The 14,498-nt window shown below is 48.6% G+C and overlaps 1 protein-coding gene across 2 annotated transcripts in view; it reads right to left on the bottom strand.

Annotated features, from left to right (window-relative positions):
- Astn1 (astrotactin 1) overlaps window positions 1-14,498 on the bottom strand; it is a 279,953-nt gene that overhangs the window by 55,346 nt on the left and 210,109 nt on the right. For both annotated transcript variants that reach the window (XM_076831510.2, XM_076831511.2), the window contains exons 14-16: window positions 13,226-13,353; window positions 6,477-6,581; window positions 4,525-4,713 (exon numbers count right to left, since the gene is read on the bottom strand). In XM_076831510.2, coding sequence (XP_076687625.1) covers window positions 4,525-4,713; window positions 6,477-6,581; window positions 13,226-13,353 — 422 coding nt within the window. The remainder of the gene's footprint in view (window positions 1-4,524; window positions 4,714-6,476; window positions 6,582-13,225; window positions 13,354-14,498) is intronic.

Here is a 14,498-nt window from a genome sequence, read left to right as displayed (position 1 = left end):
CCTGGGATGCAGCAGTCCTGAGGGGCTGAGGAGCAGGCAGCTCTGCCTGGAGCACCAGAGAGGCCACCAAATGCCCCCAGGGCTGGTTCCCGCAGAGCAGGAGAAGGAAGTGGCAGGGTGGAGGTGGAGTGAGGCCCGGTCAGCCAGAGTGCGCATCCCTGCTCTGAGACTCCAGTGGAACCTCCACGCCCTCTTGCTAGCTGGGACGCTCAATGCCAGAGCTTCCCAGGGGAACTGGTCCTGCGGCTTGGGCCCCGGGAGGCTGAATTTGAACTTCCGGCCTCCAGAACTTCAGAGAATAAATTTGCTTTGTCTTAAGCCACCAGGTCTGTGGTGATTTGTTACAGTGGCCACAGGAAGCTAATACAGGGAGTGAAGTCATGCTGCCCACGCAGAGCAGTAAGGAGTTAGCAGGGGCTTCACGCTGAGGAGCGAGGCCATTAAATCGCATTTTAAAAAGGGAACAGATGGCGAATTGTTGAATGGAGTAGAGTGGCAGGAAGGGAAGCCACGGAGATACATGAAGGAGCTACTTCAAATGTTTTTTATTGACACTTAATAACTGTACATATTTATAAGGAATACTAGGGTATTTTGATTCATGTATACGTTAGGTAATAATCAGGGTAATCAGCATCTCTAGCACCTTAAATCTTTCTCGTCTCTTCATGATAAGTGCATTCTTCCAGCTATTTTGGGACGCGCTGTGCATCCTTGGTAACCGTCTTGGCCCCACGGTGCCATCGCACACCAGCCTCCCTCACACCTAACGGAAACACCATGCCATGCACCCATCTCTCCATCACCCCTTGCCCCCGACTTTCCCCAATCTGAATCCCTTCCATGAGCATTGGGTGGCAGAAAGGACAGGCCTTGTCATGGCTGAATGCTGACCATTGAGGGGCCTGTGGGTTACCCAGGCAGAAAAGGAAGTTCTGGCGCTCGGGAAAAGGGGTGATACAGGTGGGTGTCGAGGCAGATGCAGATGATTCCCTGAACAACAGCAAAGAAGAAAGGAACAGGCCCCCTGCCACCCTTTTCACAAGTACGGTCAGCTTCTTTAGAGAAATAAGGGCAAGAAAGAGTGAGAAAAAGGCCAGGGAAGAGGGGACTTGTGAGGGGGAACTGGCCAAGGGACAGACTCGTCAGCTGAGACGATGGAATGGTCCTGGGGAGCCAAGCCACAGAAAGCAATGACTGAAGAGAGGCGAGGAGTGAGGGCGTAGGGAAGAGGTGCACAGAGGTGCACATTTCAGGAAATCTGATGCTAATGCATTGAAAGGCAATGTGTCAAAGGTCAGCATTTGTGAAGAGACTGTTTTTTAGAAGACACACGGTTGGGGAAGAGAGAATTCAGTGGCTGGAGAGACTGTAAAGATGGAAAAGATGCGAATCATGAATGAACTCGGGGAAGATAAAGTGGGAGTGAGAGCCGGTGCACAGGTGGAGAGGCCGGCTGGGAGAGCAGAAGGCCGTGGAGAGAGGACATAAGTGTAGATGTGAGGACAGGGCAGGCTGGGGAACTCCAGGCCTAACAGTGTTTGATTTGTGAGAAAATAAAAACAACAACAACAACAACAACAACAACAACTAACCTTAGACAACTAGACACGGAAGTGCATTTTCCATAGGCCTCCCTCCGACTTCCCTGGAGGCAGTGATCCTAAGAACCAAAACGCGAGGTGGTATTAGGAGAGACGTGTGCCTGTGGAACAGAAGGCGGCCTCCGGGAAATGGGGGCCTCTGTTCCCACCAGCCAGGGGTAACTACAGCACGGTGCGCGGGCCCAGTAAGCCCCAGGGGACTCAGCCCGCAGAGGGACCCTTCCCACTGTTAGTACCATCATCACTGAGAACCACAGAAACAAGGAAAGACAACCGTGGCTACGTTGGCTCGGCTTTAGGCTCGGGGAGTACACCGCTGGATGAGACATGGGGTCTACTCTTGAGAATTTCAAGATTTTGTAGAAAAAAAGGTACTATTGTTTGGAAATGTCCCCAACAGCCCATCTGCTTGCTTCCCAGGCCCTGGTGCTTCTGGGAGGTGGGGAGCTTCAGGAGGTGAACCTAGGGGCAGTTTTCCAGCCTTGGGGAATGCCTGTGGAGGGATCCCAGGACCCTAGCCCCTTCCTGTCTCTCTCTCTCTGCTTCTCAGCCACCAGGAGATGAGCAGCTTTGCTTAACCACATGCTTCCTGCCTGGATATGCTGCCTCTCCAAGGACCCCAAGGCCACAGGTCCAACCTACTATGGAATAAAAGCTCCAGAACATGAGGCAAAGCAAAGCTTTCCTCTTTTAAGTTGATTATTTTGGCATTTTGTTACAGCAACAGAAAACTGGCTAACACAGAGGAGGACACTGTTCCCAAATTTATAACCTGAGAATGATTTTCACATAAAGGGGCATTAATAAGGCCTTATAATCTAACAGAGCTGAGGGACACAGAGAACAGGACATATGCTCTGGATAATTAATTGGACTCAGTCAAACCACTTGGCCAATTCGAAATTTCCAACCTATAAGTCCTGTGCTCTTTTCACTTCATTTTACCACATGAAACCTATTTTCCTATTCAGTCTATAAGCAATTTGGGGTAACTGGTCACAGGTACAGAGGCAAAGACTAGAGAAAGCCATTTCACAGAAGGATTTTAAGGTGAGAGCTGGTTGAACACATCATCAAAGGGCAAGTCAGGGCAGGGACAATGCCATCCGTGCCCTTGTCAGCCCAGGGCAGAGTCCCATTCTGTGCTAATCCTCTCTGAGTGCAGAACAGTGGAAGAACTTCTTCCTTTGCCTTAAGAACTCATCATTCTTAACGAGGAGGCTGCCTCATGCAGGGGTTTGGAAGAAAGGGAAATTAGTGCCTAGAGAGGAAAAAAGTATTTAAAAGTTAGAAACAGGCCAAACGACAAGACAGACAAATCCTGTAATGCCAGGTAAGGCTCAGAATGGAGGCTGACGTGGAGATGGGTACCATCCCGTAGGGATCACCAGTCGGGCATGATTAAGTAGACATGCTACATGTGGGAATATCTTTTCAGATGAATAAGAAGCACAGAGGTATGAGAATCACATTTCAGACAACTCAAGTCCACAGGTGGATGGTGTTGCCACGGTCCAGTGGCTGAGTGGTGAGAGAGGCTTCAGATGGAGGGATGTACACATAATGCCGAGCAGCAGGCAGCCTTCGCGAGGGCTCAGTGTTCAGCCCCGAGGATGCTGGCATGCTCCGGAGAGAAGCAGCAGCTCTGGGTAAGGTCAGCCTCTCCCGGCCAGAAACCCCAGGCCCTGGCAGTCCCCGGACCATGGCAAAGAGGATTGGAGGGGGTTTCAGCCTTTTGCTTCCGTCCCCAGGCTCTGGCATGGAAACATAAGGACGCTTTGCCAGCTGGAACGGGGCTGATGGACATTTGCTTACATTACACTGCTCTCTCGGCAAATTGGAACCCGAACAATGTGAAGATCCTGAGGTTTGAAGAGATACCAGAAGCCTGCGGTTGTACCTCTGAGTTTAGAGGAACCATGGCTTGCGGGGAAATGCCTGCAGCGACCATAGCCCAGGAACAAACCTCTTGTTTCTAGGAGGGAGGGCCGAGCCAGAGGGAGGTGGGAATGCCTGAGCCAGCCCTTGAGGAGGCAAGTCAACAACACGGATGGCGCTCACGGACCAGGAGCACCTCAGCCATCGGAGCTCGTTTGCCCCTTGTCTCTGAGGAAGCCTGGTGGCTGAGCCGGAAGGCAATCCATTTCTTAAATTTCCTTGGCTAACATACCACGTGCCCTTTTGCAAGTTGCTCATCTCTAACTTGGCACCACGGGAAGACCAGGTGGATCTGCCCAGGAGGAAGCCTATGAATGGCAGTTCTGAAGCAGTCCTGGGCGATCAGACCGCAGCTACCTGGCCAGTGCGTTGGCCAGAAGATGCGTTCAAAAGGCTCGAGACATTCCAATTCTTGTAGTGACTCAGACTGAATATAACTCTTAAGAGCGCGGACAAGGTCAGATGTGACGCTGTCAGTCAGAGCCATATAACCACTAAGCCAAGGGAGAATTCCTCATAACACAAATCAACAGGACGCATGAGCCCAAACACGGGACAGGCGGGGTTCATGAGTGGCTGCTCTAACTGTCCAGCAGTGTGTGGGGTTCTTGGAAGCAGGAGGCGGGCGTGGGGGGGGGGGGGCGGGGATAGAAACATTTTCCTCCTCTCTCCTCTTCCATGACACAGTCATTCACAGATGGTGAATGGAAGGTGGCTGTGAAATCCCTCAGCGGATTCCCTCCGTGGTAACACAGTGACCATACGCTGCGACATCGTCCTGCATCTACAATTCCCCCAAACACTCTCATTTGGAGATTTGATTTTAGCAATCAAACCTTCCAGATTCCAAGGGAGGGAACAGAACCCTGATGGGAAATCCGGGTTCCTGCTTTCTCTGCAGACGCCTTGAGGGCGATGCGGGGACGGCGCCCAGGCCACCAGCGCCTACAGGGGTATAGCTGCTACAGCGCACGCCACTCACCTTTACTGATGTCTTCATACTCCAGCCAGAGTCGCCGCTGGACTTGCTTATTTGGGTACCAGATGGAACAGGACTCCTCAAAGCCGTAGACAGCTTCCTGGATGTAATGGTTGCCAAACTGGCCCAACAAGGCCACAAAGTCCGCACGAGACGTGGCCCCGTCCAGGGAGTGAAGGGCATTGTTGAAGGCTGCGGAGGAACATGGCCCGAGAGAGAGCAAGGACCCACATGCGGCCCCTGGACCCCCAGGCACCTTAGCCCGACTGTGGCCCAGAGTGATGTGGAGAGCTGGCTGGGACCACCCATCAGACCTTTCAGCTGCTGGACAGACACCTGTCCAAACCCGCTGGTTGGTGCAGGTTAAGCAGAACATGGCCAAACTTCCACTCCCATATCCCTTAAGTAAATGTGTCTCCCCCCCACACACTCTGCAGGTCAGGACATTAAATCAGTGTAATCTGTTCAAATAACGGCATTGTAAGAAGGAGAAAGAAAAGCAAAGTCTAGAATGGAAACATAAACACTAGCAGAGAACATTTCCCCTCATAAGATGAAGCACTGTTTCTTGGAATGTGTGAGGGTGGGCGTGTGTGTGCACCTGGTCACAACCTAAAACATCTCCTAACTGTTGCTAGTGACCAAAAAGGTGTGCAAAGCGTTGCCTTTAGACATGGAAAGGGGCAACAGGCAGACAATGGAAGGAGAACGGTAGGAGCTGTCACTAACACACTGCTTACATTTTATGTCAGAAAATCCAAAGGAAAAGGACCGGGAGATGACCAACGGAAAAAATACCCCGTTTGCCTCCTCCCTGTCCCCCCCAGCCAAATCTCCTTCTGTTTTCTGCTGTTCCTTATGAGAATTACACTCATCATAAAAGACAGCCTATGGTAAAGCTTCCAAATCCAATGCCTTCTGAATCCCCACCCGTGTTTCATCGGGGAAAGATGGAGTCTAGCTCAGCAGGGGACCTCAGGTGCCAAGTGCACATCACTTGAAACACCGTCATGTGACTTTAAAATACTTACGGCAACAGAAACATCTAGCCCTGTGCAAACATCTAGCAGCTGTGCCGTGTGCAGAGTGAGTGTATGGATGGTATAGTTTTTACTGTGAGTTTTCCCAGAATGAAGAGGGGCTCAGTTCCTCCCAGATGTTCTGCACCTGTGGAGCTTCCTTCATCACGGTCCTTACCCGGATCCCTTCTCTCCAAGAATACTTGCAAATTCGAAAGAAAAAAAATTCTGAGTTCTCTTGTGCCCTGTGGAAGGGTTCTAGATCCTTAATGGGTGATGCTTCTCATTCAGGAAGTGTCACCTTTGAAAGTGCATGTCTCATTGTTCCTCAGGATCCCCCATTTGTCCTGTACCATTCATCTTCCTCTTGATGGTCCTAAGGCTCCATCCACCTCCCATCTGCCGACCCTGAGATACTAAATAAGTTTAGAACTCGCTGATCCTTAACTTACTAGGTTTAATTCCCATCACCTCCATACATAAGGAAAACTGTGTTCCACACATGGTGTTCACTGCAGAGGGTTGTGTTTCTCTATTGCTCTCCATCTCTCTATCCCACTCACTCGCTCTTTAGGAAACTTAAGCCCTTCCCACCCTGCTTTCCTCATGTCATTACATGGAATTTTAAATTATATTCTTTGCCTTTGGAATGTTGTATTCTGTCAGTTGGTGAAAAGCAGGTAGGTTTTGAAATACCCTCTGCAGGTGCTGAGGGACCCAGAGAACACGATAATTGTCACTGGTCCCAGCCTGTCCACTCTGACTCTTCTCCAGTCCAGGATGGAACGTGCCATTGGATCTGACTTGGCCCAGGCCCTCACTCCAGGCATTTGTCCGCAAGAGTTCTCGTCGGGGGGACAGGGGACTGAAGGTTGTGCCCTGGAAGGCCTGTTAAGCCCTGGGTTGGGGGGTGGGGGGGCTGGCTGCGGGGCTCACCCTGAGAGACGGCCGCTTGGTTGAGTTTGATGTGGTACATCACCGACCGGACCTTCCAGTGCTGCAGCACGGGGTACCCAGACACTTCACTGAAGTTCACCATCCCTGGGGACAGAGGAGACGGGGCTCAGTGCCTGAGATAGTGGGGAAACGTGACCAACTCCATCAGGTTCAGGATGGTAATTGTGAGAAGACGAGAAAGTGCTCTTTGATGAAGAGAATTTCTAGAATCGCAGTGACAACAGCTATCATTTATAGAACTTTTACTCTGTGCCAGGCATCTTGCTAAGCACTTTGCATATATTAAGCTGGTTGATGTGACTTGGGAATCATTGTGACTTGGGTGTTATTATTATTTCCTTTTTATAAATGAGGGTACTGAAGTTGTTTATATAAGGTCCCTAAAACACGAGGTAAGCCAGGATGGGGTTCCAGGTGGCCTGAGCCCGGAGCCAGGGTTCCTACTTATTCTACCACAACACCCATAATGACTTCATATTAAACTCTAGGCTGACTGCGACACACCAGGGTTTTACTGTCTTTAATAGCAGCAGTAATCGACTCAGCTCACGTATCTGATAACATTGATTTTTCTGTCTCATTTAACTGATTTGTGTTTGGTATTTAAGTTTTAATTACTCTGAGGCTGATAAAGCACATTTTTTTTTCTTTGCCAGAAGGGACAGTATCAGGGTGACTGAATCATTAGGGGGACAGGAATAGCCAGATACCAAGGGCCATCTCTGTGCCAGGAGATATTTCAGGCAGTTTCAGGGCCCCTTTTGCTGACGGGGAGGCAGAGGGTCCAAGAGGCTAAGTTAGTTGTTCCAGGTCACTCTCAATAAGCCCTTTCTGCGACCTTGTAGAGATATCATTAATGGGCTGCTCTGCCTTGGGAGCTGTGGAGAAAGAATGTCGCCCTGTTTAAATTCTAGCCATTACTATAAATATAATATGCTAGAGAAACGAAATAATTAGGCCACAGGAAATTTTAAAAAACACCTAAGTTTAGAGAACTGATTTTTAACTTCATGTCTATACCTAAGGTTTGCTATGTGTGTAAGTTATAGGAATGTACAATGCATTTGTGTGTGTGTTTACACACAAACATATACAGTAAGCTTGTACATAGCATATATAAAACCTATATACATACTTACATTAAACCAGATAACACACAGTGCATATGGAGTGTGCGTGTATATAACTACAATGATAATAATACATGCATAGTTAATTATTCTGCCACTTTGACCCATGCTTCCTTTAAGCAAAATCAACTAATTTAATACCTAAGCTGAATAAAGAGTAGGCAGGATTAATTAGCTGCTTGTCAACCCTGATCAAATTAGATGAGTAATTACCAAATTTCCATTTCTGTCTGAATCATATGGGAATAATTATTGGTAAGAAAAAAAATAAAAAAGGTCAGAAAAGGTGCTCAGTGAATCAATTGCTTAAATTTCATATTAGGTAATCAAAGATAAGTTACCTAAAACTAAGAGAAGGTTTTCAGCACTTACTTTCTTTCAAATGTTCTTTGAGGGCGTTAAGCTTTGCGATGCCAGTCATGCGACTACACACTTTGGCTTTTAACCTTCATGTTAACTTCAAAAGCATACAAATGGAATTCTAACTTTACAACTGAAGACTTCAGTCACATCCCTTCCAGGTACATTTCATTAGGTGTCAGATGTGGATGGCCTTCAGAACCACCTCTCGCCTGTCAGCGTATGGCTTTGTTGTTAATTTGAAAAGCCTATGTATAAAGAAAACAGTGGGTCCGAAAAATAAAGATTCTCAACTTATTTGGGAAAAGCTCCCTTTAACGGAATTGCTTCACAGTGGAAAACCAACAGGAAGGAGCTGGGGGCTGCAGGAGGCGGTGCAGGTGACAGTCATTGTTTGAATGACTGTTCTCCTCACAGCCAGAGTCTCTTCTCTCTGCTGCCTCCAAGGGAGTATTTTGGTTCCAGTTGTTGTGTCTATGGACTGAGAGACTAGCTGAGATGATCCCTTGCTTCTTTTGCAAATCTGTGACAGCCAGTGTGTGACTTTAGGCAACTCATCTGTCTCAGTTTTCATATCTGAAAAGTGGGGGTGACAGTATGCATCCCATTTGCTTTACAGGTAGGTTGTGACAAAAACGAAATTATGGGTGTCGCGCGACTAAACCGTTCAGGGTCACTCCAAGAGAATTTGGGGACTAAATAAAGACACAGACACAGAAAGTACCTTTTCTCTGGGTTCAGTGACCACTTCTCCGCTGCAGCTCCCACAAGGGGGGCAAGGTGGGCAAGAAAGAGCCAGGAGCACATGCTGAACCCTTTTATTAGGGAGAAGCCATTCAGATGAGGCAAGGGGTCAGGTTTCAGGGGGTTGAGTCTAGCTTCTGATGTCTGCGGTCAGCAGGTTGACTGACATCTAGGAAGGCCACGCCCATCTCATGTGCTGTGTGGGGATCACGGCAGAGCAAGCAAAAAAACACACTTCCCCCTCCCAACAGAGGGGCAGCGTTGGTTCAGTCCACCCTGTGCGCTCAGTGCTCATAGTTCACCCACAGCCCACGGCTGGCTTGCCACCTCTCCACCTCTCCACACTCTCATCACTCCAGGCTCAGGGGCGCTCGGTTCCCATGTGACAGCTCCCGACATATGGGCACAAGAATACTTAGAGAAAAGATGAGGCATCGCACACATGGATGGCCTCCATGTCCTCCCTCTCTTCCCCCTCCCCCGCTCCTCCCCTCTGCCATCCTCCATCTGTATACACCTAGCGCTTCTTAATTGATGCTTTGGTTATCACTCCCGAGGTGGCAGTCCAGAACAGGGGGAAGAGGAGGATGAAGGCCAGGCGTGGACTGGGGATGCCAGCCCTCCACATCTGCCTGAGCCCAGCAAGTCAACTCCAGGACTTGGCTGCCCGCACTTAGGCTGCACTGGGTCTGGGAGACACTTACATAACTGCTGGTGCTGGGGAAAGGCTTCTCTGTGCCTACTTACAGGTAACACCTCCATTAGTTAAAAAGAAAGGGGTATTTTAAAGTGTGTGTTTTCTAGCTGAGTCATATTGTTTCTCAGGGTGCCCTTGACTTGCATCAGGTTTAGTGTTTCATTTTATTATCATTTTGAGACACATTTCTGCTGAATGGCTCTTTTTTCAAACACAATGTTTTCTCAAGAAAGAACATTATTTGTTTTTTCTACCTAATGACTCAACAGACCTGTGTGCACTCTTGGAAGGAAGGAAGGAAGGAAGGAAGGAAGAAAGGAAGGAAGGAAGGAAGGAAGGAAGGAAGGAAGGAAGGAAGGAAGTCAGACAGGCTGTGGAAATAAAGAAGGAGAGAAAACTAGCTTTCTCTTGTTATTCTATTGAAATATCAGGAGTACATCTGAGCCCAAAGTGCAAAGGCCAAGAATCTTTTTCCCTTGAGTGAACCTGAAGCTGTTCCAATGTGCCTGAGCTCCACATGTTCAAATAGATCCAGTGACCATAGCCCCAAGCAGGCCTGTGGGTGCGGCCTGTGGGTGTGGCCTGTGGGTGTGGCCTGTGGGTGCGGCCTGTGGGTGCGGCCTGTGGGTGCGGCCTGTGGGTGCGGCCTGTGGATGGGCAAAGGCCTCCACCTCCTCCCTCAGCCATCTCCACGCTTCCTCCTTTTGCTCCATTGAAAGGCTGAATTCACAAATGGACAAAAGCCAGACAGACGGACATGAAAACGAAACCCAGACCCATGATCTGTGGCAATCAGCTCAGGAAACCTCCCCCTTCTCTGTAATAACCCATCCAGGAAGCCAGTCTGCTGTCCCCAAGGCAGACTTGTGGGACCACCATTTCTAGCAAGCTGAAAAGAAACCACAACAGTATCTCCTGAAACAACCGACTCAAACCACCAGAGCACTTCACAGCCCACAGCTTCTCTACCTCTGGCTCCCACGCCCTCTGTCCAACCACTGACAGCCAAATGCACACCCCTGATCAGTGTCAGGGGCGTCCCCTTCCAGAGAGCTTGCCTACAGCTTCCCACACCAACAGCTTCCAGTCCACCTGAAACCCTCCCCTTCCCACTGTAAGGGCTCCCCACGCCTCTGCCTGCCCTAGAGTCTCTGCCACAGCACCAGCAATGGCACCCATGTCCCCTGCCCTAGCCAGCTCAGAATACATAGCGCCACCAGTTCCCGTCTGGTGTCCTTCACTTATTTCCACACAAAATGCAACAACGAAGAGGCCCGTGAAACTCGGAGTGCTGAGGCATTGTCGATGAAGGAAGGGGAGACACGGGCATCAGTGTTTTCCAGTTTGTTCTTTAACTGATTCTGCCGGATGGAAACAGAGGTTGTCTATGAAAAGAACTCTCTGATCAAGGAGGTCTGGGAATTTCTAGGTTAAACAAATGTGAAAAGGATGTTTTTCCTGCAGGAATCTCTTTCTAAAGCTAAGGTGATACACGTTGCTAAGAGGAAGAGGGTCTTTCCAAACGTATTTGAAGGCAGGCCCATTTGTGAATGGAACTAGGGTTTTTCCTGGAAAACAAAACAAAAAGAATGCTTGCAGATGCTGTTATAGATGATTCTGAAGCTCACTTTAGCTTTAAAATCTTCTGTTGCTTGTAGGTTTATGGGAACTATGACCTATAATAATAGAGTGTGAAACGACACAGGATTCATTGTATGCCTTTCAGGAAAGTGACAATTAAAATGTGACTTTAGAACTAGAAGGATGATATTAAAGAAATTTGGTCAGCCCTTTCCGTCATCAATCCTTCGAGTCATTCTGGTATTTAAAAACAAGCGCGTCCCCTGCTTATGTCAAAGGAAATATATGCTCTTAGCCAAAGTGGTACCATGTCTTGACCAAAATAGGCTGAAGGCAGAGACTGCGTAGAACAGCAGCAGGGTCAGGAGGAGCCCCCACCTCGCTGTTAGGAATGCTGGACTTCATGCCGCGGGACCAGGAAAGAAGGCAGGGTCCCATCTGGACATCCCCCCCTCCCTCTGCAATAAGATATGTTAGGAGAGACCCAAGGGCACAGGGGAGAAGGAAGTTTCTTTGGGAAGGAGAACAAATTTGGGGGTCTCTTCCTTATTCCCCAAGTAGCAGAGCCAAATTTGTTCTTTGATCTACTGGCCCCTCCTGGAGAGCTCCAGGGAGTGTCCAGAACCATCCGGGTATCCTCCTGGCTGAAAAATGAGCTGGAATCTGCCCTCTGCCAATAAGTCATACGGTGTGAGGGAGGGTTCTGGAGGTCAGGCAGAGGCAAGTGGTTTTCTAGTGGCATAGACCTTCCCTGTTTGTAGGGGCCACCTCACACCCCAGCACAAGCCTTGCACACATCTGGGAGGTGCTTCTCGGCAATTCATGTGCCAACAGAAAACGAGATTCCCTAATGCTATAGACAGAGCTTTCGGGACAGTCCAGAGGCTACATTTTAATTTCTGCATGTGTGCATGAGTATGCATGTGTGTTCATGTGTGTATGTATGTGTGCATGTGTGTGTTAGTCTTTTATGGCCTTTTCGTCTTTTGAAGAGACATATGGTTGGCCCAGAATATATTGTTTTCTAAGTTTTTTTTCCAATGAAGAAGAAACCATTTGGTAATTTTCATACTAATTTCTTTCTTTCTTAGTACATTGATTCAGTTAACACAGATTTCGGTATGTGTTAGGAACTGTTCTAAGAACTTTACTAATATTAATTTGTTTATTCTTTATATCAATCCTTCAGAAAAAAATTATAATGCCTATTGGAAATTAAGGCACAGAGAAGTTAAGAAACTTTCCCAGATCACACAGCCAGTGAGGAATTGTGGCAGGGTGTTGGGCTCTGGAGCCCACCCTATTAATCACCATGCAGGACTGCCTCCGGTGGACCTACCTCAATGCCTGTCAGGTCTGAAGTTTGAAACATAACTGGATGTCTGCAGGAGGCTTACCTTCAGCCCACTCCACTCTTTAGAAAAGGGAAAAGAAAAGGGAGGAGGGCATAGAGTAAGGAACTGAGAATGAGCTGGGGACTGGGCGATGGAGGAGTGGACACGGCCAACAGTGGCGGGTGGCTCACGGGTAGGCTTCTAGCAGGTGCAGCCGTGGGTCACCTGCCAGGAGGTGCCAGCTCAGGCTTCCCAGGGGCAGGAAGGAGAAGCATACCCTGCGCTCTCGCTTCTCCTGATCTGCCCACACCGCATTCCCCAAGGGCGCAGAGGGGGAGTGCTGCGGGCTCAGAGCAGCACAGAGGCCCAGGCGTTCCCATCCCCATTTCAGGACAAGGGACCCCAAGGGCCAGAGAGACGGTGCTGTCTCAGGTCACAGTCACCCAGCCTGAAAGCAGCCCAGCCAGGATTCAAACCCAGGGTCAGCTGACACCAGACTCCATCATTTTCCATTTCCTTATACTGCTCCGTAAGTCTCCCCCGGACCCCACAGCAGCCATAGCAGATACTGACTGCAGGTGGCAGTCACATCTGGCTCCTCTCTCTGCCTCTATGACCTGGGTATTTCTGCTTGCTCCACCCAAACCTCTGACTGCTGTGCGTCCATCATCTCATTTGTTTTCAGAGCATCCTTAGCAGGCAAAGATCTTTGGACAACCCTTCTGCGGGTGGTTCTACGATAATACGGATGATTCTAATAAGGTTCAGTTGTATAACTGAGCATTCATCATACACCACAGAAACCAAAATAGCAAGGTGGAATCTTGATTTCTGAAGCCGCCCAGCTGCCAGGTCTTGCCGCCTGACGGAAGGCACACTCACCAGTCAGGAAGTCGGGGTCCGGGGTGGGCTCGGAGATTTCCTCTAAGCACTGATTCTCCAAGGGGACAGTGGCCACCACAAGCCCATCTGGCAGTTGCTGGTCTATACCACGAGCAAAGTTGTTCTGCCTAGAAACGGGGTGTATGTTCATTTCTGAGCGTCAGGTGGACCGGCCCCGAGTGAGGCAGCTTTACTTCAACACAAACGTAAAATTTCTCTTTGGACCAACAAGTTCCCCTCACCCTGAGCCTCATTTACTATGCAAAGGGTAGGAAATATTTCCCCCTGCACCTCATCCCAGTCCTGCCCCCTCTCAACAGGCACTGGGCACACTGGGTCTCATTTCTTTACCATGGTGAAGACTCCAGCCATACTTCTTGTCTTTGGCAAACCAGCTCCCAGACCAAAATGGGAAACACTCGTGACGTCCCTACACATAACAGTCCTAAGAACTAGCTTGAAAATTTACTCTCAGTTTGTTTGTAAGAGTTTAGACCTAGGTTGCTCCCTTGCTGATCCACATTATGACAATGACAGCACCATGGTCCCCATCTTCACTGTCCCCGTCATCTCCTGGACAGCATTTCCCTACGGGATCTGAAGGAGATGCATTCCCATAGCCAAGGCAGAATATGGACAGAAGGCAAACCAAGAATCTTCTCAAGATATTCCAACTAAATTATTCACAGTATTTTGTTCTCAGGATTCCTTTATGCTTGTAAAAATAATTGAAGGTCCCAAGTAACTTTAAGAAACCTCTAATTACATCTATCACTATTTTCTGAATGAGAAATTAAAATAGAATCCGAAAAATTAATTCGCTTAAAAACACAATAATAAGTCTATTGAATATTAATGATAGGTGGGACATTCTTGTACATTTGTTGCAAATTTCTAAAATGTCTGACTCAATAAAAGGCAACTAGATTCTCATCATCAAATCCCATTCATGCCAACGTATCGTTTGAGTTTAAGTATGTGAAGAACATGCAGCCTTTCTGCAGGTGGAAAAGGCAGGAGGGTCTGCAGGGACCCAGGGACCCCAGGGATCCTTGGCTCCCACTCTGGGGACTGCTATTCTAGACCAAATCACATGCTGAGTCTTCTGTTTGGAGGGAAGATGGAACTTGGAGCATTTGGGGGTAGCTTTCTTATAAAACCTTGCAGCCCTCACCTGAGCAAGGCAAAATCTCACTTTATACTTTACTGTTCACCCAGAGGAAGCATGGTTCTTGGATTCTTGAAGAATGTCACCTTAGAGAAGCCCAAAGGT

This window comes from Callospermophilus lateralis, chromosome 13 (genome assembly GCF_048772815.1).
Source record: "Callospermophilus lateralis isolate mCalLat2 chromosome 13, mCalLat2.hap1, whole genome shotgun sequence".
Classification (NCBI taxonomy): Eukaryota; Metazoa; Chordata; class Mammalia; order Rodentia; family Sciuridae; genus Callospermophilus; species Callospermophilus lateralis.
This window is presented reverse-complemented; position numbering and strand designations above follow the sequence as displayed.